This window comes from Hyla sarda, chromosome 8 (genome assembly GCF_029499605.1).
Source record: "Hyla sarda isolate aHylSar1 chromosome 8, aHylSar1.hap1, whole genome shotgun sequence".
Classification (NCBI taxonomy): Eukaryota; Metazoa; Chordata; class Amphibia; order Anura; family Hylidae; genus Hyla; species Hyla sarda.
Window position 1 is genome coordinate 220,662,178 of NC_079196.1, and position 23,258 is coordinate 220,685,435.

Sequence of the window (23,258 nt, forward strand, 5' to 3'; positions counted from 1 at the left end):
CGCCCTAGACATCTTATCCCCTATCTAAAGGATAGGGGATAAGATGTCTGATCGTGGGGGTCCCGCTGCTGGCCGTGATAGGCTTGCCTTGAGGGGGCGGGGTGTGACATCATGAGGCGGCGGAGCCGTGATGTCACGATACTCCGGCCCCTGTATCGTGAGTCATCACGCACGGAGCAAATTTAGCTCCATGCAGTGATGACTCGGGGAGCAGCAGGAGAGATTGCGGGGGTCCTCTGCGGCAGGACCCCCATGATCAGACATCTTATCCCCCTATCCTTTGGATAGGGGATAAGATGTCTAGGGCGGAGTACCACGTGAAAGTCAGCAGGGGTTGATATGGGGTGAAAACTGAAATGATGCCCCCAAACTAGAGATGGAAGAGAGGGAAGGTTGCATGAGTGCAAAGAAAAGTGTTTTCAGACATTAAAGGGGAACTCTAGTAAATAACATCACTTATTCACAGGATAGAGGATAAGGGGGGGGGGGGAGGTTCGGACCCCTGCAATCAGACCAATCAGACACTTATTCTCTATCCTGTGGATAGGGAATAAGATGTAATGTACCGGAGTTCTCCTTTAATGTCAACGCTGACTATTTTGATCCTGGTCATACCCCCAAAAACAATGTTCAGAGTAATCCCCATAGTACGAGCCTCATAGTAATCCCCATAGCTGAAACAAGATGCACCTCAGTCTGGAGAGAAGCGGCGGTCACTGCTGTAGCCACGTCGTGGGCAGTGATGTCGGAGGTATCGGTCCCTCTGATTAGGTGGGTGATCTGGAGCGGTGGGTGCCTCTAGGTGAGCGAGGTCTTCTGTGTGGCGTTGAGTGGAAGATCGCCCAGAGGACGTATTCAGGAGTTGATTCAGGGAAGCGGCAGCAGCCTCTGGAGTGTTGTAGACCAAAACAGTCCCATCTGCATGGAACCCCGAAGAACAGCCGCGTATTGTAGTTGAAATCGGTATTTAGCTTTGAAAAGTGCGGTACAGGTTGCACTAAAAGCTCTCCTGCGTTTCACCACTTCCACAGAAAAATCTTCGAAGAGTAGGAGGCGCATGCCGTGTATCACCAGCGGTTGGGACAAACGCCTATAAGGCTGTAGAATTTCCACCTTATCATTAAAGTCCAGGACGTTCATTATAACCTGGCGAGGGCGGTGGGTAGGGCTGCAGGTGTACCTGGTGAGGAGGCGGACCGATCCTGTGGGCCCGTTCCACCCGGCAAGGGTGAGCGAGTCCAAAGTTCTTAGGTAGGTCCTGTTCACAAAAGTGCTGTAAGTCAGGGGAGGTGACTGTAAGGACGTCTCCATCCTCAATATGAGACGCCCTCTGTTCCGCCTCAGTGAGACGCCCAGTATTTCCCTTCACCTCCAACTGTAAATTCTGTAATGTTGCTTTAAGGACTTTCTCCACTACATGCTGGACATTAGGGGTTATTCTGAGCCCCACTTCTGCAGCTAGTTTTTGATAATTCATGTGCACCAAAGTCTCAGCATGTGCAGGGTCTGAGAGGCCCCGTATCTGAGTCCCCTGTAAAGAGCCGTCAGCAGAAGAGGTAGACTTCCATGTCCATATGCTGCATAGAGGAGGACAGCGGTGGCTGTGGCTGGGGTCCCGGTGCTGCTGGCTGCTGCGTACTTCCATCCGCGGCCATATTGCTGTGGTTGCGCTGGGAGCACGGGCGGCGGTGGGCAGACTTACCGTCGCGCTGAACATACCTGTCCATGCCCTGGAGCTTGCAGGCACGGAGCTGGTAGGCAGCTGGTAACAGTCGGGCGGGAGCTCACCTCGCTTGCCTCCTACATCAGCCGTGCCGGAACCGGACTTCACAGAAATATTCTTAACCTCTTAAGGATGCAAGGGCGTACCTGTACGCCCTGCGCCCAATCCTGGTGTTTAAAAAGGGGTCAGAAGATGACAATTTTAAACGTATACATTTTCCTGCATGTAGTGATGATTTTTTTCTGAAGTGCGACAATATCCAACCTATATAAGTAGGGGATCATTTTAATACATCTGGCCCTACAGAATAAAGAGAAGGTGTCATTTTTACAGAAAAATTCACTGCGTAGAGACGGAAGCCCCCAAAAGTTACAAAATTAAATTTTTTTCTTCAATTTTGTCGCACAATGAATTTTTTTTCCGTTTCACCGTGGATTATTTGGTAAAATGACTAATGTCACTGCAAAGTAGAATTGGTGGCACAAAAAATAAGCCACAATATGGAATTTTAGGTGCAAAATTGAAAGCGTTATGATTTTTAGAAGGTGATGAGGAAAAAATGAAAATACAAAAACGGAAAAACGCTGAGTGCTTAAGGGGTTAATGGGACATGTTTGGAGCATATATCAGCCTGTGATACACATCTTCTTCTGTCTCTTGCAGTTGAATGTCCAGGACCAGACCCTCATGACGGAGATCCACCAGCTGCAGGAGGAGGTCGGCTTCGGGGACCCGTCCTTCTAAAGGACATCGGCCGCACAGATCCCCTGGAATATGAGATGACAGGAGCTGCATTGTTTTATACTAATAAAGTTGTACAGTCATGAAATAAACCTCTTCTGTTTATTTTAAAGTGCAGCCTGCAGTGTAAAGCATAGGGGGGCACAGATCTATCAATAATAAGGGGGGGGGGGGCACATATCTATCAATAATAGGGGGGGCACAGATCTATCAATAATAAGGGGGGGGGCACATATCTATCAATAATAGGGGGGGCACAGATCTATCAATAATAAGGGGGGGGCCACATATCTATCAATAATAGGGGGGGCACAGATCTATCAATAATAAGGGGGGGGGCCACATATCTATCAATAATAGGGGGGGCACAGATCTATCAATAATAGGGGGGGGGGCACAGATCTATCAATAGTAGGGGGGCACATATCTATCAATAATAGGGGGGCACATATCTATCAATAATAGGGGGGGCACAGATCTATCAATAATAAGGGGGCACATATCTATCAATAATAGGGGGGGCACAGATCTATCAATAATAAGGGGGGGGCACATATCTATCAATAATAGGGGGGGCACAGATCTATCAATAATAAGGGGGGGTCACATATCTATCAATAATAGGGGGGGCACAGATCTATCAATAATAGGGGGGGCACAGATCTATCAATAGTAGGGGGGCACATATCTATCAATAATAGGGGGGGGGCACAGATCTATCAATAATAGGGGGGGCACAGATCTATCAATAATAAGGGGGGGGGCACATATCTATCAATAATAGGGGGGGGCACAGATCTATCAATAGTAGGGGGGCTCATATCTATCAATAATAGGGGGGCACAGATCTATCAATAATAGGGGGGGGCACAGATCTATCAATAATAGGGGGGCACAGATCTATCAATAATAGGGGGGGGGCACAGATCTATCAATAATAGTGGGGGCACATATCTATCAATAATAGGGGGGGGCACAGATCTATCAATAATAGGGGGGGGCACAGATCTATCAATAATAAGGGGGGGGCACAGATCTATCAATAATAGGGGGGGGGCACAGATCTATCAATAATAGGGGGGGCACAGATCTATCAATAATAGGGGGGGCACAGATCTATCAATAATAGGGGGGCACAGATCTATCAATAGTAGGGGGGGCACAGATCTATCAATAATAGGGGGGGCACAGAGCTATCAATAATAGGGGGGGGCACAGATCTATCAATAATAGGGGGGGCACAGAGCTATCAATAATAAGGGGGGGCACAGATCTATCAATAATAGGGGGGGGCACAGATCTATCAATAATAGGGGGGGCACAGATCTATCAATAATAGGGGGGCACAGATCTATCAATAGTAGGGGGGGGCACAGATTTATCAATAATAAGGGGGGGCACAGATCTATCAATAATAGGGGGGGGCACATATCTATCAATAATAGGGGGGGCACAGATCTATCAATAATAGGGGGGGCACAGATCTATCAATAGTAGGGGGGGCACAGATCTATGAATAATAGGGGGGGCACAGATCTATCAATAATGGGGGGGCACCAGATCTATCAATAATAGGGCAAAAAAACAACAGAGCGCTTCTGTGTGCGATCTTCCAGACCAAATAGGATAATGTGGGTGAGTGAGGAAGGCACTCACCTGGTCAGGTTGTGCATATTCCAGGCACAGGCTGCAGCCTCAAAAAGTGGACTTTGAAACAATTGCCAGTTGTGTGAGAAATCATGGCTTACAAAGGACCACTAGGGGTTCCCATAACATCCAGAACATAGTCCAAGAAGTTAGGACGAGACTACCACTCCAATGTGCTCACTCCTGTCCTGTTTATCAGATGCCCTAAGAGACCAAGCATTGCACACCAGACTCATGGAGGAAGTTAGTGCATGAAAGGATTATTAATATCCAGAAATGCGTTGTGTGAATAGAATAAAAGAAATTAAGACTTCTACCAGTATCCTTGAACCTTCTCTGCAACAGCGCGATCTCAGCTTCCGATTTCCTCCTCCTTCACTATCAATAATAGGGGGGGGCACAGATCTATCAATAATAGGGGGGGGCACAGATCTATCAATAATAGGGGGGGGGCACAGATCTATCAATAATAGGGGGGGCACAGATCTATGAATAATAGGGGGGCACAGATCTATCAATAATAGGGGGGGCACAGATCTATCAATAATGGGGGGGGGGGGCACAGATCTATCAATAATAGGGGGGGGCACAGATCTATCAATAATAGGGGGGCACAGATCTATCAATAATAGGGGGGCACAGAGCTATCAATAATAGGGGGGGCACAGAGCTATCAATAATAGGGGGGGGCACAGATCTATCAATAATAGGGGGGCACAGAGCTATCAATAATAGGGGGGGCACAGATCTATCAATAATAGGGGGGCACAGAGCTATCAATAATAGGGGGGGCACAGATCTATCAATAATAGGGGGGGGCACAGATCTATCAATAATAGGGGGGGCACAGAGCTATCAATAATAGGGGGGGCACAGATCTATCAATAATAGGGGGGGCACAGATCTATCAATAATAGGGGGGCACAGAGCTATCAATAATAGGGGGGGCACAGATCTATCAATAATAGGGGGGGCACAGATCTATCATAATAGGGGGGGCACAGATCTATCAATAATAGGGGGGGCACAGATCTATCAATAATAGGGGGGCACAGAGCTATCAATAATAGGGGGGGCACAGATCTATCAATAATAGGGGGGGCACAGATCTATCAATAATAGGGGGGGCACAGATCTATCAATAATAGGGGGGCACAGAGCTATCAATAATAGGGGGGGCACAGATCTATCAATAATAGGGGGGGGCACAGATCTATCAATAATAGGGGGGCACAGAGCTATCAATAATAGGGGGGGCACAGATCTATCAATAATAGGGGGGCACAGATCTATCAATAATAGGGGGGGCACAGATCTATCAATAATAGGGGGGGGGCACAGATCTATCAATAATAGGGGGGGCACAGATCTATCAATGATATTTTATATGTGCAGTTTATGGCTGTCAGGGCATGCTGGGGATTGTAGTCTGACAGGTGCTGCAGATCACCTCTGTACAGGAGAGTATACAGGGGTTATAGAGGCAGGATATATACTCTGTACTGTGCCCACTGTTTACTTACTGGACCGCGCCATGTGGGCGGGGCTGTGGTGTGATTGACAGCTCTGTGGAGATGTCCGGGGTGTATGAGGGATGTTCCGGGCTCAGGATACACTGACACGGGTGAGTAATGCCGCAGAGAACACGTGACTGCAGCTGTATACAGGCAGTGGCGGTTGCCTGGTAACATGTTAGGCGGGTGTGTTACGTCATCAATTTGCGACCGGTTTCCAGGGGCGGAGCGACGCGTTGGAATGGTCGTTAGGGCTGGGAGGTGACGTCACGGGTTTACAGACAGTTGGTCACGGCGGGAGGATTGAGCTGCGGACTGGGAGCGATGTCTGGAGGTATGAGGGGCTGATATAGGGGTCTCTGGAGATATGAGGGGCTGATATAGGGGTCTCTGGAGGTATGAGGGGGGGCTGATATAGGGGTCTCTGGAGGTATGAGGGGGGCTGATATAGGGGTCTCTGGAGGTATGAGGGGGGCTGATATAGGGGTCTCTGGAGGTATGAGGGGGCTGATATAGGGGTCTCTGGAGGTATGAGGGGGGCTGATATAGGGGTCTCTGGAGGTATGAGGGGGGCTGATATAGGGGTCTCTGGAGATATGAGGGGCTGATATAGGGGTCTCTGGAGGTATGAGGGGGGCTGATATAGGGGTCTCTGGAGGTATGAGGGGGGCTGATATAGGGGTCTCTGGAGGTATGAGGGGGGCTGATATAGGGGTCTCTGGAGATATGAGGGGCTGATATAGGGGTCTCTGGAGGTATGAGGGGGGCTGATATAGGGGTCTCTGGAGGTATGAGGGGGGCTGATATAGGGGTCTCTGGAGGTATGAGGGGGGCTGATATAGGGGTCTCTGGAGGTATGAGGGGGCTGATATAGGGGTCTCTGGAGGTATGAGGGGGCTGATATAGGGGTCTCTGGAGATATGAGGGGGGCTGATATAGGGGTCTCTGGAGGTATGAGGGGCTGATATAGGGGTCTCTGGAGATATGAGGGGCTGATATAGGGGTCTCTGGAGATATGAGGGGGGCTGATATAGGGGGTCTCTGGAGGTATGAGGGGCTGATATAGGGGTCTCTGGAGGTATGAGGGGGCTGATATAGGGGTCTCTGGAGGTATGAGGGGCTGATATAGGGGTCTCTGGAGGTATGAGGGGGGCTGATATAGGGGTCTCTGGAGGTATGAGGGGGCTGATATAGGGGTCTCTGGAGGTATGAGGGGCTGATATAGGGGTCTCTGGAGGTATGAGGGGCTGATATAGGGGTCTCTGGAGGTATGAGGGGGGCTGATATAGGGGTCTCTGGAGGTATGAGGGGGGCTGATATAGGGGTCTCTGGAGGTATGAGGGGGGCTGATATAGGGGTCTCTGGAGGTATGAGGGGGGCTGATATAGGGGTCTCTGGAGGTATGAGGGGCTGATATAGGGGTCTCTGGAGGTATGAGGGGCTGATATAGGGGTCTCTGGAGGTATGAGGGGGGCTGATATAGGGGTCTCTGGAGGTATGAGGGGGGCTGATATAGGGGTCTCTGGAGGTATGAGGGGGGCTGATATAGGGGTCTCTGGAGGTATGAGGGGGGGCTGATATAGGGGTCTCTGGAGGTATGAGGGGGGCTGATATAGGGGTCTCTGGAGGTATGAGGGGGGGCTGATATAGGGGTCTCTGGAGGTATGAGGGGGCTAATATAGGGGTCTCTGGAGATATGAGGGGGGCTGATATAGGGGTCTCTGGAGGTATGAGGGGGGCTAATATAGGGGTCTCTGGAGGTATGAGGGGGGCTGATATAGGGGTCTCTGGAGGTTATGAGGGACTGATATAGGGGTCTCTGGAGGTATGAGGGGGGCTGATATAGGGGTCTCTGGAGGTATGGGGGGCTGATATAGGGGTCTCTGGAGGTATGAGGGGCTGATATAGGGGTCTCTGGAGGTATGAGGGGGGCTGATATAGGGGTCTCTGGAGGTATGAGGGGCTGATATAGGGGTCTCTGGAGGTATGAGGGGGCTGATATAGGGGTCTCTGGAGGTATGAGGGGGGCTGATAGGGGTCTCTGGAGGTATGGGGACTGATATAGGGGTCTCTGGAGGTATGAGGGGCTGATATAGGGGTCTCTGGAGGTATGAGGGGGGCTGATATAGGGGTCTCTGGAGGTATGAGGGGGCTGATATAGGGGTCTCTGGAGGTATGCGGCGCTGATATAGGGGTCTCTGGAGGTATGAGGGGCTGATATAGGGGTCTCTGGAGGTATGCGGCGCTGATATAGGGGTCTCTGGAGGTATGAGGGGGCTGATATAGGGGTCTCTGGAGGTATGAGGGGCTGATATAGGGGGTCTCTGGAGGTATGAGGGGGGGCTGATATAGGGGTCTCTGGAGGTATGAGGGGGGCTAATATAGGGGTCTCTGGAGGTATGAGGGGCTGATATAGGGGTCTCTGGAGGTATGAGGGGGGCTGATATAGGGGTCTCTGGAGGTATGGGGGGCTGATATAGGGGTCTCTGGAGGTATGCGGCGCTGATATAGGGGTCTCTGGAGGTATGAGGGGGCTGATATAGGGGTCTCTGGAGGTATGCGGCGCTGATATAGGGGTCTCTGGAGGTATGAGGGGGGCTGATATAGGGGTCTCTGGAGGTATGAGGGGCTGATATAGGGGGTCTCTGGAGGTATGAGGGGGGGCTGATATAGGGGTCTCTGGAGGTATGAGGGGGGCTAATATAGGGGTCTCTGGAGGTATGAGGGGCTGATATAGGGGTCTCTGGAGGTATGCGGCGCTGATATAGGGGTCTCTGGAGGTATGAGGGGGCTGATATAGGGGTCTCTGGAGGTATGAGGGGCTGATATAGGGGGTCTCTGGAGGTATGAGGGGGGGCTGATATAGGGGTCTCTGGAGGTATGAGGGGGGCTGATATAGGGGTCTCTGGAGGTATGAGGGGGCTGATATAGGGGTCTCTGGAGGTATGAGGGGCTGATATAGGGGTCTCTGGAGGTATGCGGCGCTGATATAGGGGTCTCTGGAGGTATGAGGGGGCTGATATAGGGGTCTCTGGAGGTATGCGGCGCTGATATAGGGGTCTCTGGAGGTATGAGGGGCTGATATAGGGGGTCTCTGGAGGTATGAGGGGGGGCTGATATAGGGGTCTCTGGAGGTATGAGGGGGGCTGATATAGGGGTCTCTGGAGGTATGAGGGGGGGCTGATATAGGGGTCTCTGGAGGTATGAGGGGGCTAATATAGGGGTCTCTGGAGATATGAGGGGGGCTGATATAGGGGTCTCTGGAGGTATGAGGGGGGCTAATATAGGGGTCTCTGGAGGTATGAGGGGGGCTGATATAGGGGTCTCTGGAGGTATGAGGGACTGATATAGGGGTCTCTGGAGGTATGAGGGGGGCTGATATAGGGGTCTCTGGAGGTATGGGGGGCTGATATAGGGGTCTCTGGAGGTATGAGGGGCTGATATAGGGGTCTCTGGAGGTATGAGGGGGGCTGATATAGGGGTCTCTGGAGGTATGAGGGGCTGATATAGGGGTCTCTGGAGGTATGAGGGGGCTGATATAGGGGTCTCTGGAGGTATGAGGGGGCTGATATAGGGGTCTCTGGAGGTATGGGGACTGATATAGGGGTCTCTGGAGGTATGAGGGGCTGATATAGGGGTCTCTGGAGGTATGAGGGGGGCTGATATAGGGGTCTCTGGAGGTATGAGGGGGCTGATATAGGGGTCTCTGGAGGTATGAGGGGCTGATATAGGGGTCTCTGGAGGTATGGGGACTGATATAGGGGTCTCTGGAGGTATGAGGGGGGCTGATATAGGGGTCTCTGGAGGTATGGGGGGCTGATATAGGGGTCTCTGGAGGTATGAGGGGCTGATATAGGGGTCTCTGGAGGTATGAGGGGGGCTGATATAGGGGTCTCTGGAGGTATGAGGGGGCTGATATAGGGGTCTCTGGAGGTATGAGGGGGGCTGATATAGGGGTCTCTGGAGGTATGAGGGGGCTGATATAGGGGTCTCTGGAGGTATGAGGGGCCGATATAGGGGTCTCTGGAGATATGAGGGGCCGATATAGGGGTCTCTGGAGGTATGAGGGGCCGATATAGGGGTCTCTGGAGGTATGAGGGGCTGATATAGGGGACTCTGGAGGTATGAGGGGGGCTGATATAGGGGTCTCTGGAGGTATGAGGGGGCGATATAGGGGTCTCTGGAGGTATGAGGGGCCGATATAGGGGTCTCTGGAGATATGAGGGGCTGATATAGGGGTCTCTGGAGATATGAGGGGGCTGATATAGGGGTCTCTGGAGGTATGAGGGGGCTGATATAGGGGTCTCTGGAGGTATGAGGGGCTGATATAGGGGTCTCTGGAGGTATGAGGGGCTGATATAGGGGTCTCTGGAGGTATGAGGGGGCTGATATAGGGGTCTCTGGAGGTATGAGGGGCTGATATAGGGGTCTCTGGAGGTATGGGGGGCTGATATAGGGGTCTCTGGAGGTATGAGGGGCTGATATAGGGGTCTCTGGAGGTATGAGGGGCTGATATAGGGGTCTCTGGAGGTATGAGGGGGCTGATATAGGGGTCTCTGGAGGTATGAGGGGCTGATATACGGGTCTCTGGTGATCATATATAATATAGGGGTCACTGGGGGGGGTGATCATATATGTAATATAGGGGTCACTGGGGGGGGGTGATCATATATGTAATATAGGGGTCACTGGGGGGGGTGATCATATATGTAATATAGGGGTCACTGGGGGGGGGGTGATCATATATGTAATATAGGGGTCACTGGGGGGGGTGATCATGTATGTAATATAGGGGTCACTGGGGGGGGGGGTGATCATGTATATAATATAGGGGTCACTGGGGGGGGTGATCATATATGTAATATAGGGGTCACTGGGGGGGTGATCATATATGTAATATAGGGGTCACTGGGGGGTGATCATATGTAATATAGGGGTCACTGGGGGGGGTGATCATATATGTAATATAGGGGTCACTGGGGGGGGTGATCATATATGTAATATAGGGGTCACTGGGGGGGGAGTGATCATATATGTAATATAGGGGTCACTGGGGGGGGTGATCATATATGTAATATAGGGGTCACTGGGGGGGGTGATCATATATGTAATATAGGGGTCACTGGGGGGGGGTGATCATATATGTAATATAGGGGTCACTGGGGGGGGGTGATCATATATGTAATATAGGGGTCACTGGGGGGGTGATCATATATGTAATATAGGGGTCACTGGGGGGGTGATCATATGTAATATAGGGGTCACTGGGGGGGTGATCATATATGTTAAATAGGGGTCACTGGGGGGGGGTGATCATATGTAATATAGGGATCACGGGGGGGTGATCATATGTAATATAGGGGTCACGGGGGGAGGTGATCATATGTAATATAGGGGTCACGGGGGGGTGATCATATATGTAATATAGGGGTCACGGGGGGGTGATCATATATGTAATATAGGGGTCACTGGGGGGGGGTGATCATATATGTAATATAGGGGTCACTGGGGGGGGGGTGATCATATATGTAATATAGTGGTCACTGGGGGGGGTGATCATATGTAATATAGGGGTCACTGGGGGGGTGATCATATATGTAATATAGGGGTCACTGGGGGGGGTGATCATATATGTAATATAGGGGTCACGGGGGGGGGTGATCATATATGTAATATAGGGGTCACGGGGGGGGGGGGTGATCATATATGTAATATAGGGGTCACTGGGGGGGGTGATCATATATGTAATATAGGGGTCACTGGGGGGGGGTGATCATATATGTAATATAGGGGTCACTGGGGGGGGTGATCATATATGTAATATAGGGGTCACTTGGGGGGTGATCATATATGTAATATAGGGGTCACGGGGGGGTGATCATATGTAATATAGGGGTCACGGGGGGGGGGTGATCATATATGTAATATAGGGGTCACTGGGGGGGGGGGTGATCATATATGTAATATAGGGGTCACTGGGGGGGGGTGATCATATATGTAATATAGGGGTCACTGGGGGGGGGTGATCATATATGTAATATAGGGGTCACTGGGGAGGGTGATCATATATGTAATATAGGGGTCACTGGGGGGGGGTGATCATATATGTAATATAGGGGTCACTGGGGGGGGGTGATCATATATGTAATATAGGGGTCACTGGGGGGGTGATCATATATGTAATATAGGGGTCACTGGGGGGGGTGATCATATGTAATATAGGGGTCACTGGGGGGGTGATCATATATGTTAAATAGGGGTCACTGGGGGGGGTGATCATATGTAATATAGGGATCACGGGGGGGGGGGTGATCATATGTAATATAGGGGTCACGGGGGGAGGTGATCATATGTAATATAGGGGTCACGGGGGGAGGTGATCATATGTAATATAGGGGTCACGGGGGGGTGATCATATATGTAATATAGGGGTCACGGGGGGGTGATCATATATGTAATATAGGGGTCACGGGGGGGTGATCATATATGTAATATAGGGGTCACTGGGGGGGGTGATCATATATGTAATATAGTGGTCACTGGGGGGGTGATCATATGTAATATAGGGGTCACTGGGGGGGGGTGATCATATATGTAATATAGGGGTCACTGGGGGGGGGGGGTGATCATATATGTAATATAGGGGTCACTGGGGGGGGGTGATCATATATGTAATATAGGGGTCACTGGGGGGGGTGATCATATATGTAATATAGGGGTCACTGGGGGGGTGATCATATATGTAATATAGGGGTCACTGGGGGGGTGATCATATATGTAATATAGGGGTCACTGGGGGGGGTGATCATATATGTAATATAGGGGTCACTGGGGGGGGGGGGGTGATCATATATGTAATATAGGGGTCACGGGGGGGGGGGGTGATCATATGTAATATAGGGGTCACGGGGGGGGGGGTGATCATATATGTAATATAGGGGTCACTGGGGGGGTGATCATATATGTAATATAGGGGTCACGGGGGGGGTGATCATATGTAATATAGGGGTCACGGGGGGGGTGATCATATATGTAATATAGGGGTCACTGGGGGGGGGGGGTGATCATATATGTAATATAGGGGTCACTGGGGGGGTGATCATATATGTAATATAGGGGTCACTGGGGGGGGTGATCATATATGTAATATAGGGGTCACTGGGGGGGGGGTGATCATATATGTAATATAGGGGTCACTGGGGAGGGTGATCATATATGTAATATAGGGGTCACTGGGGGGGGGTGATCATATATGTAATATAGGGGTCACTGGGGGGGGGTGATCATATATGTAATATAGGGGTCACTGGGGGGGTGATCATATGTAATATAGGGGTCACTGGGGGGGTGATCATATATGTTAAATAGGGGTCACTGGGGGGGGTGATCATATGTAATATAGGGATCACGGGGGGGGTGATCATATGTAATATAGGGGTCACGGGGGGAGGTGATCATATGTAATATAGGGGTCACGGGGGGGGTGATCATATATGTAATATAGGGGTCACGGGGGGGTGATCATATATGTAATATAGGGGTCACGGGGGGGTGATCATATATGTAATATAGGGGTCACTGGGGGGGGTGATCATATGTAATATAGGGGTCACTGGGGGGGGTGATCATATGTAATATAGGGGTCACTGGGGGGGGGGGTGATCATATATGTAATATAGGGGTCACTGGGGGGGGGTGATCATATATGTAATATAGGGGTCACTGGGGGGGGTGATCATATATGTAATATAGGGGTCACTGGGGGGGGTGATCATATATGTAATATAGGGGTCACTGGGGGGGGGGGTGATCATATATGTAATATAGGGGTCACTGGGGGGGGGGTGATCATATATGTAATATAGGGGTCACTGGGGGGGGTGATCATATATGTAATATAGGGGTCACTGGGGGGGGGTGATCATATATGTAATATAGGGGTCACGGGGGGGGGGTGATCATATGTAATATAGGGGTCACGGGGGGGGGGTGATCATATATGTAATATAGGGGTCACTGGGGGGGGTGATCATATATGTAATATAGGGGTCACGGGGGGGTGATCATATATGTAATATAGGGGTCACTGGGGGGGTGATCATATGTAATATAGGGGTCACTGGGGGGGTGATCATATGTAATATAGGGGTCACTGGGGGGGTGATCATATATGTAATATAGGGGTCACGGGGAGGTGATCATATGTAATATAGGGGTCACTGGGGGGGTGATCATATGTAATATAGGGGTCACTGTGGGGTGATCATATGTAATATAGGGGTCACTGGGGGTAGTGATGTAAGGGTTACAAGATGATACTTACCTCGTGTCCATCATTTTGGGGGACAGTCTCTACTTTCTACCTAATTCCCTCTGTTCCTCTTTGCTCCTTAAACCATTATTGTTGCTGTAAAATACTTTTGAGGAGTCGCAGGCAATAGATCTGATCTGTCAGGTCCAGGGACTGAGACCCCCAACAATCACAGAACAACCAGGAGAAGCGCTCAGCTCTGCCCATCACACCCTGACTCCCTGCCCTGGCTGAACACTTTCCCTAAGTCATTCTAGTGATTGGTGGGGGTCTCAGTACCCCCCCTCCACATCTCTTCATTACACCCCCCCCTCCACATCTCTTCATTACACCCCCCCCTCCACGTCTCTTCATTACACCCCCCCTCCACGTCTCTTCATTACACCCCCCCCTCCACGTCTCTTCATTACACCCCCCTCCACGTCTCTTCATTACACCCCCCTCCACGTCTCTTCATTACACCCCCCTCCACGTCTCTTCATTACACCCCCCCTCCACGTCTCTTCATTACACCCCCCCCCTCCACGTCTCTTCATTACACCCCCCCCTCCACGTCTCTTCATTACACCCCCCCCTCCACGTCTCTTCATTACACCCCCCCCCCTCCACGTCTCTTCATTACACCCCCCCCCCTCCACGTCTCTTCATTACACACACCCCCTCCACGTCTCTTCATTACACCCCCCTTCCACGTCTCTTCATTACACCCCCCTTCCACGTCTCTTCATTACACCCCCCCCTCCACGTCTCTTCATTACACCCCCCCTCCACGTCTCTTCATTACACCCCCTCCACGTCTCTTCATTACACCCCCCCCCACGTCTCTTCATTACACCCCCCCTCCACGTCTCTTCATTACACCCCCCTCCACGTCTCTTCATTACACCCCCCCTCCACGTCTCTTCATTACACCCCCCTCCACGTCTCTTCATTACACCCCCCCCACGTCTCTTCATTACACCCCCCCCACGTCTCTTCATTACACCCCCCCTCCACGTCTCTTCATTACACCCCCTTCCACGTCTCTTCATTACACCCCCCTCCACGTCTCTTCATTACACCCCCCCCTCCACGTCTCTTCATTACACCCCCCCTCCACGTCTCTTCAGTACACCCCCCCCTCCACGTCTCTTCATTACACCCCCCCCCCACGTCTCTTCATTACACCCCCCCCACGTCTCTTCATTACACCCCCCCACGTCTCTTCATTACACCCCCCCCTCCACGTCTCTTCATTACACCCCCCCTCCACGTCTCTTCATTACACCCCCCCTCCACGTCTCTTCATTACACCCCCCCTCCACGTCTCTTCATTACACCCCCCCTCCACGTCTCTTCATTACACCCCCCCCCCTCCACGTCTCTTCATTACACCCCCCTCCACGTCTCTTCATTACACCCCCTTCCACGTCTCTTCATTACACCCCCCCTCCACGTCTCTTCATTACACCCCCCCTCCACGTCTCTTCATTACACCCCCCCCCCCTCCACGTCTCTTCATTACACCCCCCCTCCACGTCTCTTCATTACACCCCCCCCACGTCTCTTCATTACACCCCCCCTCCACGTCTCTTCATTACATCCCCCTCCACGTCTCCTCTTCATTACACCCCCCTCCACGTCTCTTCATTACACCCCCCCTTCCACGTCTCTTCATTACACCCCCCCTCCACGTCTCTTCATTACACCCCCCCTTCCACGTCTCTTCATTACACCCCCCCTTCCACGTCTCTTCATTACACCCCCCTCCACGTCTCTTCATTACACCCCCCTCCACGTCTCTTCATTACACCCCCCTCCACGTCTCTTCATTACACCCCCCTCCACGTCTCTTCATTACACCCCCCTCCACGTCTCTTCATTACACCCCCCCTCCACGTCTCTTCATTACACCCCCCCCCTCCACGTCTCTTCATTACACCCCCCCCTCCACGTCTCTTCATTACACCCCCCTCCACGTCTCTACATTACACCCCCCTCCACGTCTCTTCATTACACCCCCCTCCACGTCTCTTCATTACACCCCCCCTCCACGTCTCTTCATTACACCCCCCCCCCTCCACGTCTCTTCATTACACCCCCCCCTCCACGTCTCTTCATTACACCCCCCCCTCCACGTCTCTTCATTACACCCCCCCCCCCTCCACGTCTCTTCATTACACCCCCCCCCCTCCACGTCTCTTCATTACACCCCCTTCCACGTCTCTTCATTACACCCCCCCCTCCACGTCTCTTCATTACACCCCCCTTCCACGTCTCTTCATTACACCCCCCTCCACGTCTCTTCATTACACCCCCCTCCACGTCTCTTCATTACACCCCCTTCCACGTCTCTTCATTACACCCCCTTCCACGTCTCTTCATTACACCCCCCCTCCACGTCTCTTCATTACACCCCCCCTTCCACGTCTCTTCATTACACCCCCCTCCACGTCTCTTCATTACACCCCCCCCCTCCACGTCTCTTCATTACACCCCCCCCTCCACGTCTCTTCATTACACCCCCCCTCCACGTCTCTTCATTACACCCCCCCTCCACGTCTCTTCATTACACCCCCCCTCCACGTCTCCATTACATACCCCAGTTTCTTCATTACACCCCCCCTCCACGTCTCTTCATTACACCCCCCCTCCACGTCTCCATTACATGCCCCCATCTCTTCATTACACCCCGCCCCCATCGCCTCACGTCGTTGGCTGTCCGGGCATGCTGGGAGTTGTAGTTTTGCAACAGCTGGAGGCACCCTGGTTGGGAAACACTGCTCTATGACAATACAAAAAGTAGGGAGATATTTATAAGTTAACTGGAGATGCCTAATACAGAGGTCACTGGTGGGTGATAATATATGTTCCTCTTTTGCGCAGTTTGGCAGCACCCGTTTGTGAACGTCTTCAAGCACGTGCAGCTGGAGGAATGGAAGCGATCGAGCAAGGAAGGAGACGTCACCTCCCTTATGGTAAATGTCTGGTCATACTATTCATCGTGCTGGGACTGAGGATGTGATGTTATGGCTCATGTACATCACATACTGTGTGCACTGCGGACCACCTGCCATCACCCTCAGGACCCTCCCAGTAATGTCTGTCTTTAATGCTGTATAAGACCCCGTAATCTTACCTCCTGCAGGACAGAAGCCTGAAGTGCACTGTGTACAAGATCCGAGGGGCCATCTCAGCAGGAAACTACATCCAGATCCCCAAGACCAGCTCCCAGAGCCTGGGCCTGACCGGACGCTACCTCTATGTGCTCTTCAGACCAATACCCGGGAAGCACTTTGTAGTCCATGTAGATGTCAGCGCTGAGGTAAGGGTGAGGGGTGGTCTGTGAAATATCTAGTTCTGGGAAAGCAGGGGGCAACTGATAGGGATGTAGGGAAAACTGTGTTAGGGTGGGTTCACACTACGCTTGTAGTGTACGGGTATCGGATCCGGTTGGGAGGAGCGAAAATCGGCCACTCCCGTACCCCCATTCATTTAACTGAGCTGACCGGAGTCAAACGCTGTCTCTGGTCGGCTCATTTTTGCCCCGTATACGGTTTTCCCACCGGACTGTAAATGGGGCAAAAATGAGCCGACCGGAGACAGCGCTTGACTCCGGTCGGCTCATTGAAATTAACAGGGATCTGGCTGGGGTACGGGAGTGGCCGGTTTTCGCTCCTCCCAACCGGCTCCAGCATCCGTACACTACAAACGTAATGTGAACCCACCCTTACATCCCCTGTGACCTGCAGGTCCTTACCATGTCTGTCTCTCCCAGGACGGTCAGACCATCCGAATCTCCTTCTCCAACCTCTTTAAGGAGTTCAAGTCCACGGCCACCTGGCTGCAGTTCCCGTTTTTGTGTGGAGCAGTGAAGGGCTCAGTGTATGACAGCACAGCGCAGGGTGCCCGCCAAGGTGAGTACACAGATCGTGTGTCACCCCAACATCTGACAAGTGGGCATCATTCACGTCCCCATCTCCTGTCCAGGTCTGGTGGGTCCGGCCCCGTCAGGTTCCCGGTGGACATGTCTGTTGCTGGACCTTCGCTATATCCTGTCTATGTACCTGAGCCGGAGATACAGCCATCTAAGGAGCGTCAAGCTGTGCTCGAATTTACTGGTGAAGAATCTACTGACAAGTGATCTGATCTTCAGTCCTGGTAAGAAGTTGTACCTGTTTCTCCATCTTATGAAGCTTTATGTCCACTTTGGGCAAATCTTTCCATGAGACATGGCCCCAGCTGCTGCCCGTTGGTTACACGGTTCCCCTTGAAATGAATGGGTACTGCAAGGGGTCAGTGATTCTCCCCTCTGGCTTATAGAAGTGGGTCCCTGTAAGGCGGCATTGACATAACGGTGAGCGGATCAGGCTGGGAAATGTGAAAACCGGGTGCTCCCGTATCCCAGCCGAACCCGGGCTACATCTAATAGAGTGAGCCGACCGGAGGCAGATAGTGACTGAGGCAGATAGTGACTCCGGTCGGCCCATTTTTGTCCCATATACGGTTTTCTGGCAGGACTGAAAATAGTTGTATGCTGCGGTTTTCAGTCCGCCAGAAAACTGGATTTGGGGCAAAAATGGGCCGACCGGAGTCACTATCGGACTCTGTCACTATCGGACTCTGTCACTATCGGACTCTGTCACTATCGGACTCAGGTCGGCTCATTCAAATAAGTGAGATGGGGGCTGGGTCCTGCTGGGATACGGGAGTGCCCGGTTTTCACATTTCCCAGATGGATCCGTTCACCGTAAAAACGTTATGTGAATGCAGCCTAACTCTGTTCTGGCTCTTATTCCAGAGATGTCTTATGCAGAGGCACGGCAATCCAAGTCCTTACAAAATGGTGTCACTCCGATGCCCCGGGAGATGACATTTCCGGTTCCTAAAGGAGAGAAGTGGCATGACCTGTATGACTTTATAAGGTGAGTAAAGCATCCCTGTCCACAGTGGTATAAAAGATATGTAAATCTCCAGGGCTGAGAGAAGAGTGGGATACAGCTTTGTATGCTTGGGAGGGGCTGGTGGTTACATTACATGTATTTAAAGGGGTTATCAGAAAAACAAAGCTAATGGGGGAGATTTATCAAAACCCGTCCAAGAGTTGTTGAGTTGCCCATAGCAACCAATCAGATCGCTTCTTACATTTTTGATAAATCCTCTGAAAACTGGAAGAAGGTATCTGATTGGTTGCTATGGGCAACACAGCAGCTTTTCCTCTGGACATGTATTGATAAATCTCCCCCATTGTCTTAAAAAAAAAAAAAAAAAATAGCCCCACCTGTCCTCAGGTGAATAGAGGCAAATTGTAATACCACACACAACCTGAGGACCGAGGGAACACTGTTTTTGGAAGCAATTAGCTCTGTTTTTCTATTCCTGGATAACCTGTGTAAATACATGTAACCACCAGCCTCTCTATACATTCCTTCAAGACTGTAAAGCCAGATTTACCGTATTTTTCGCCCTATAGGACGCACCGGCGTATAAGACGCACCCAATTTATAGGTGCAAAATCAAAAAAAAATAAAGATTTTGAACCCAATAGTGGTCTTCAACCTGCGGACCTCCAGATGTTGCAAAACTACAACTCCCAGCATGCCCGGACAGCCAACGGCTGTCCGGGCATGCTGGGAGTTGTAGTTTTGCAACATCTGGAGGTCTGCAGATTGAAGACCACTGCATAGGAGGTAATACTCACGTGTCCCCGCCGCTCCGGACCCGTCACCGCTGCCCTGGATGTCGCTCCATCGCTGTCGCCGTGTCCCTGTCGCTCCGGAACGTCTCTGCTGCTGGCCGGGTATCCTCGCTCTCCGTCGCCGCCATCACGTCGTTACGCACGCCGACTCACGTACGCGACGACGTGATGACGAGGAAGGAGAGCACCGGCCATACAGGGGATCCCTGAACGGAGAAGACACCGAGGAGGCAGGTAAGGTCCCTCCTGGTGTCCTGTAAGCACTAACCCGGCTATTCAGTCGGGCTGTTCGGGATCGCGGCGGTCCCGAACAGCCTGACTGAACAGCCGGGTTAGTGTCACTTTCCCTTCAGACGTGGCGGTCAGCTTTGATCGCCGCGTCTGAAGGGTTAATACAGGGCATCACCGCGATCGGTGATGTCCTGTATTAGCCGTGGGTCCCGGCCGTTGAAGACCGCAGGGACCCCCGCGATAGGGGTGTATTCACCGTATAAGACTCACCGACTTTTTCCCCCCAGTTTTGGGGAAGAAAAAGTGCGTCTTATACGGCGAAAAATACGGTAATGTTTTATGTTCTTATCCTGCCTGTCCTGACCAGGAGGGCACTAGAGAAGAAGCTGCGGGTGCAGAGGTTGCCCAAAGGTACTCATAATTAGTGTTGAGCACGAATATTCGTAATGCAAATTCTTATCGCGAATATCAGCACTTCGCAATTTTGCGAATATTTAGAATATAGTGCTATATATTCGTAATGAAGAATATTCGTTTTATTTTATTAGTTTTTTATTTATTTTTTCACATGCTAATTTTTATGCGAATTTTCACATGGAGAAAAAAAAGTGAAGGAACATAGCGACTATGGGAATTTCGCAATCATAGGACGAATAATCATCAAGATATTTGTGAAATATTGCGAATTCGACTATGGCCCCTGCCGCTCATCACTACTCATAATGGTGACAGTTGTATGTCTAGAATAGACACTAATAAAACAGGAATCTGTCTATAGATAGTCATAAAGGCAAAATTGTAGTAATTTTCGTCTGAAGGGATCAATAAGCTGGGACCCCTCTGAGCACTAGAACATTAATCTCTATTATCCTGTTCCTCCTTCCATATTCTGTAGTCAACGTTCTCTTCCTTTCTTCCAGGTTTCCTTCAGATGCTTCCAAGCTGCCCTATGATTCCATCCAGAAGGGACAGAAGTCCTCCGCAGCCCCAGGTGAGACATATGTGACAGCTCTGCTGCTGCTTGTGGGCTTATTACTGAGGGAGACCATAGGCAAGCAGATATGTATATTATACTGAGAAGGACAGGTAGGAAATACTCCAAAGGATAGGAGACAAGAGGTCTGATGGCGGAGAACCCCCGCAATCTCTTCTGCGACACCCTAGTCATCCGATGCACGGAGCGAACGGTTGACTGGCCAATGCCGGTGGAGGCTTGTGACGTCACGCCCGCTCGTGATGTCACGGCCATGCCCCCTCAATGCAAGTCTATGGGAGGGGGTGTCATGCCCCCTCCCATAGACTTGCATTGAGGGGGCGTGGCCGTGACGTCACGAGCCTCAGCGCTCCACCCAACGCTCTAAACGAATACCGGTAGCAGTAGTGAGATCGCGGGGGTCCCAGTGGCGGGACCAACCTGATCTTGCATCTTATTCCCTATCCTTTTTAATAGGGGATAAGATGTCTTGGGGCGGAGTACCCCTTTAATGCACATCTCTTACAGTTTACATATAGAATGAATCTACATCACCTGAATCACTATATATATATATATATATATATATATATATATTCACTTATCCTGCACTGATCTTCATATAATGCAGGTTCAGTGTCTTCGGTTATGTTCCCTTGTCCATTTGGTTACTGTACACCAGTTATTTCTTACAGATGGATACCTTACACAGGTAATGTCTTCTTGTTCGCTGTCTTTTCAGAGCTTGGTCTGGTAGTTTGCCTTCTTACGCCCCTTTCACACTATAAATTCATCCATTTTAAAGACCCATTATAATGTTCCGTTAAGAAAACCCTTAAAATCGGCCACTAAACGGCCATTACAAAATCCCATTATAGTCTATGGGATTGTTACATTATCCGTTTTTACCCGTCCTTGCCCGTTATTAATAATGGAGAAATAGTGCATGCATAATGGCCTAAGACGGGTAAAAACGGATAATGTAGAAATCCCATAGACTCTAATGGGATTTTGTAACGGCCCTTTAACGGACGATTTTAAGGGTTTTCATGACGGAACATTATAAACGGGTGAATTTTATAGTGTGAAGGGAGCCTTAGAAGTGTTCTCCTTCCACCAGGTTCTGTAGGTTCATCTGAAGGAAAACTAAATCCATCCTGTATTATAGAATCTGCGCTGTTAGCGGTGTATCCACAAGCTTGCTGACTGTTCCCTATAATAGCCAGGACTGTGACATGGATTTTAGCCCGTGTCTGGGTTTTACCTCTCTTCTTTCTTGTGTGATTCACAGGCGCTCCTCCATCCCCCAGTCCTGCACGGGATCAGCCTCGCACTGTCACCGTCAGTAAACCCGTTCAGGACAGAGTCTCTCTCATCCAGCAGATCACAACACCTAGACCGGTAAGACGTTCCGTCCATGTTTCCGCTCCATCCTTCCGTCAATTGCTTGTCTCCATTATCACTTATTTAATTCCCTCTCTGTCAGCTTCCTCGCCATAATCCCCTACAAGTCAACTCCGTCCCTGAGTGCTACCTGTCTGTAAACAGTAGACCGGAAGAGGACACTGAGGGAGAGAGCACAACAGGAGAGGAGGACGATGGCGGGGTCCATGTATACGCACACAGAGGGAGGGAACTCACCATCCACAGACATAACGCTGACCATAAAAAGGTGAGTCGGGGGTCACTGATGACTTCATACTGTCAGTCTTCACCTCACTGCTACATGACATCATACTGCCTCCACCCCACTGCTACTTACTGATGACCTCATACTGTCTCCAGCCTACTGCTACTCACTGATGTCCTCATACTGTCTCCACCCTACTGCTACTCACTGATGACATCATACTGTCTCCACCCTACTGCTACTTACTGATGTCCTCATACTGTCTCCACCCTACTGCTACTCACTGATGACATCATACTGTCTCCACCCTACTGCTACTTACTGATGACCTCATACTGTCTCCACCCTACTGCTACTCACTGATGACATAATACTGTCTCCACCCCACTGCTACTCACTGATGTCCTCATACTGTCTCCACCCTACTGCTACTCACTGATGACATCATACTGTCTCCACCCTACTGCTACTTACTGATGACCTCATACTGTCTCCAGCCTACTGCTACTCACTGATGTCCTCATACTGTCTCCACCCTACTGCTACTCACTGATGACATCATACTGTCTCCACCCTACTGCTACTTACTGATGACCTCATACTATCTCCACCCCACTGCTACTCACTGATGACATCATACTGTCTCCACCCCACTGCTACTCACTGATGACATCATACTGTCTCCACCCCACTGCTACTTACTGATGACATCATACTGTCTCCACCCCACTGCTACTTACTGATGACCTCATACTGTCTCCACCCCACTGCTACTCACTGATGACATCATACTGTTTCCACCCCACTGCTA

General features: G+C 50.8%; 2 protein-coding genes across 5 annotated transcripts in view; both read left to right on the forward strand.

The window, feature by feature from the left end:
• CFAP70 (cilia and flagella associated protein 70) overlaps positions 1-2,549 on the forward strand; it is a 69,044-nt gene extending 66,495 nt beyond the window's left edge. For all 3 annotated transcript variants that reach the window (XM_056536475.1, XM_056536476.1, XM_056536477.1), the window contains one exon: positions 2,387-2,549. In XM_056536475.1, coding sequence (XP_056392450.1) covers positions 2,387-2,467 — 81 coding nt within the window. In that variant the 3' untranslated portion in view covers positions 2,468-2,549. The remainder of the gene's footprint in view (positions 1-2,386) is intronic.
• Positions 2,550-5,815: 3,266 nt separating this feature from the next.
• The window catches only part of WDR90 (WD repeat domain 90), a 47,265-nt gene continuing 29,822 nt past the window's right edge, over positions 5,816-23,258 (forward strand). Inside the window, exons 1-9 of one of the 2 annotated variants that reach the window (XM_056536474.1) lie at positions 5,816-5,959; positions 16,802-16,893; positions 17,064-17,240; positions 17,694-17,832; positions 17,906-18,076; positions 18,717-18,840; positions 20,765-20,835; positions 22,109-22,218; positions 22,304-22,489. In XM_056536474.1, the coding sequence (XP_056392449.1) occupies positions 5,950-5,959; positions 16,802-16,893; positions 17,064-17,240; positions 17,694-17,832; positions 17,906-18,076; positions 18,717-18,840; positions 20,765-20,835; positions 22,109-22,218; positions 22,304-22,489 (1,080 nt within the window). In that variant the 5' untranslated portion in view covers positions 5,816-5,949. Of the gene's footprint in view, positions 5,960-8,850; positions 8,892-16,801; positions 16,894-17,063; positions 17,241-17,693; positions 17,833-17,905; positions 18,077-18,716; positions 18,841-20,764; positions 20,836-22,108; positions 22,219-22,303; positions 22,490-23,258 lie in introns of those variants that run through there. The other variant, XM_056536473.1, reaches the window with a different exon arrangement.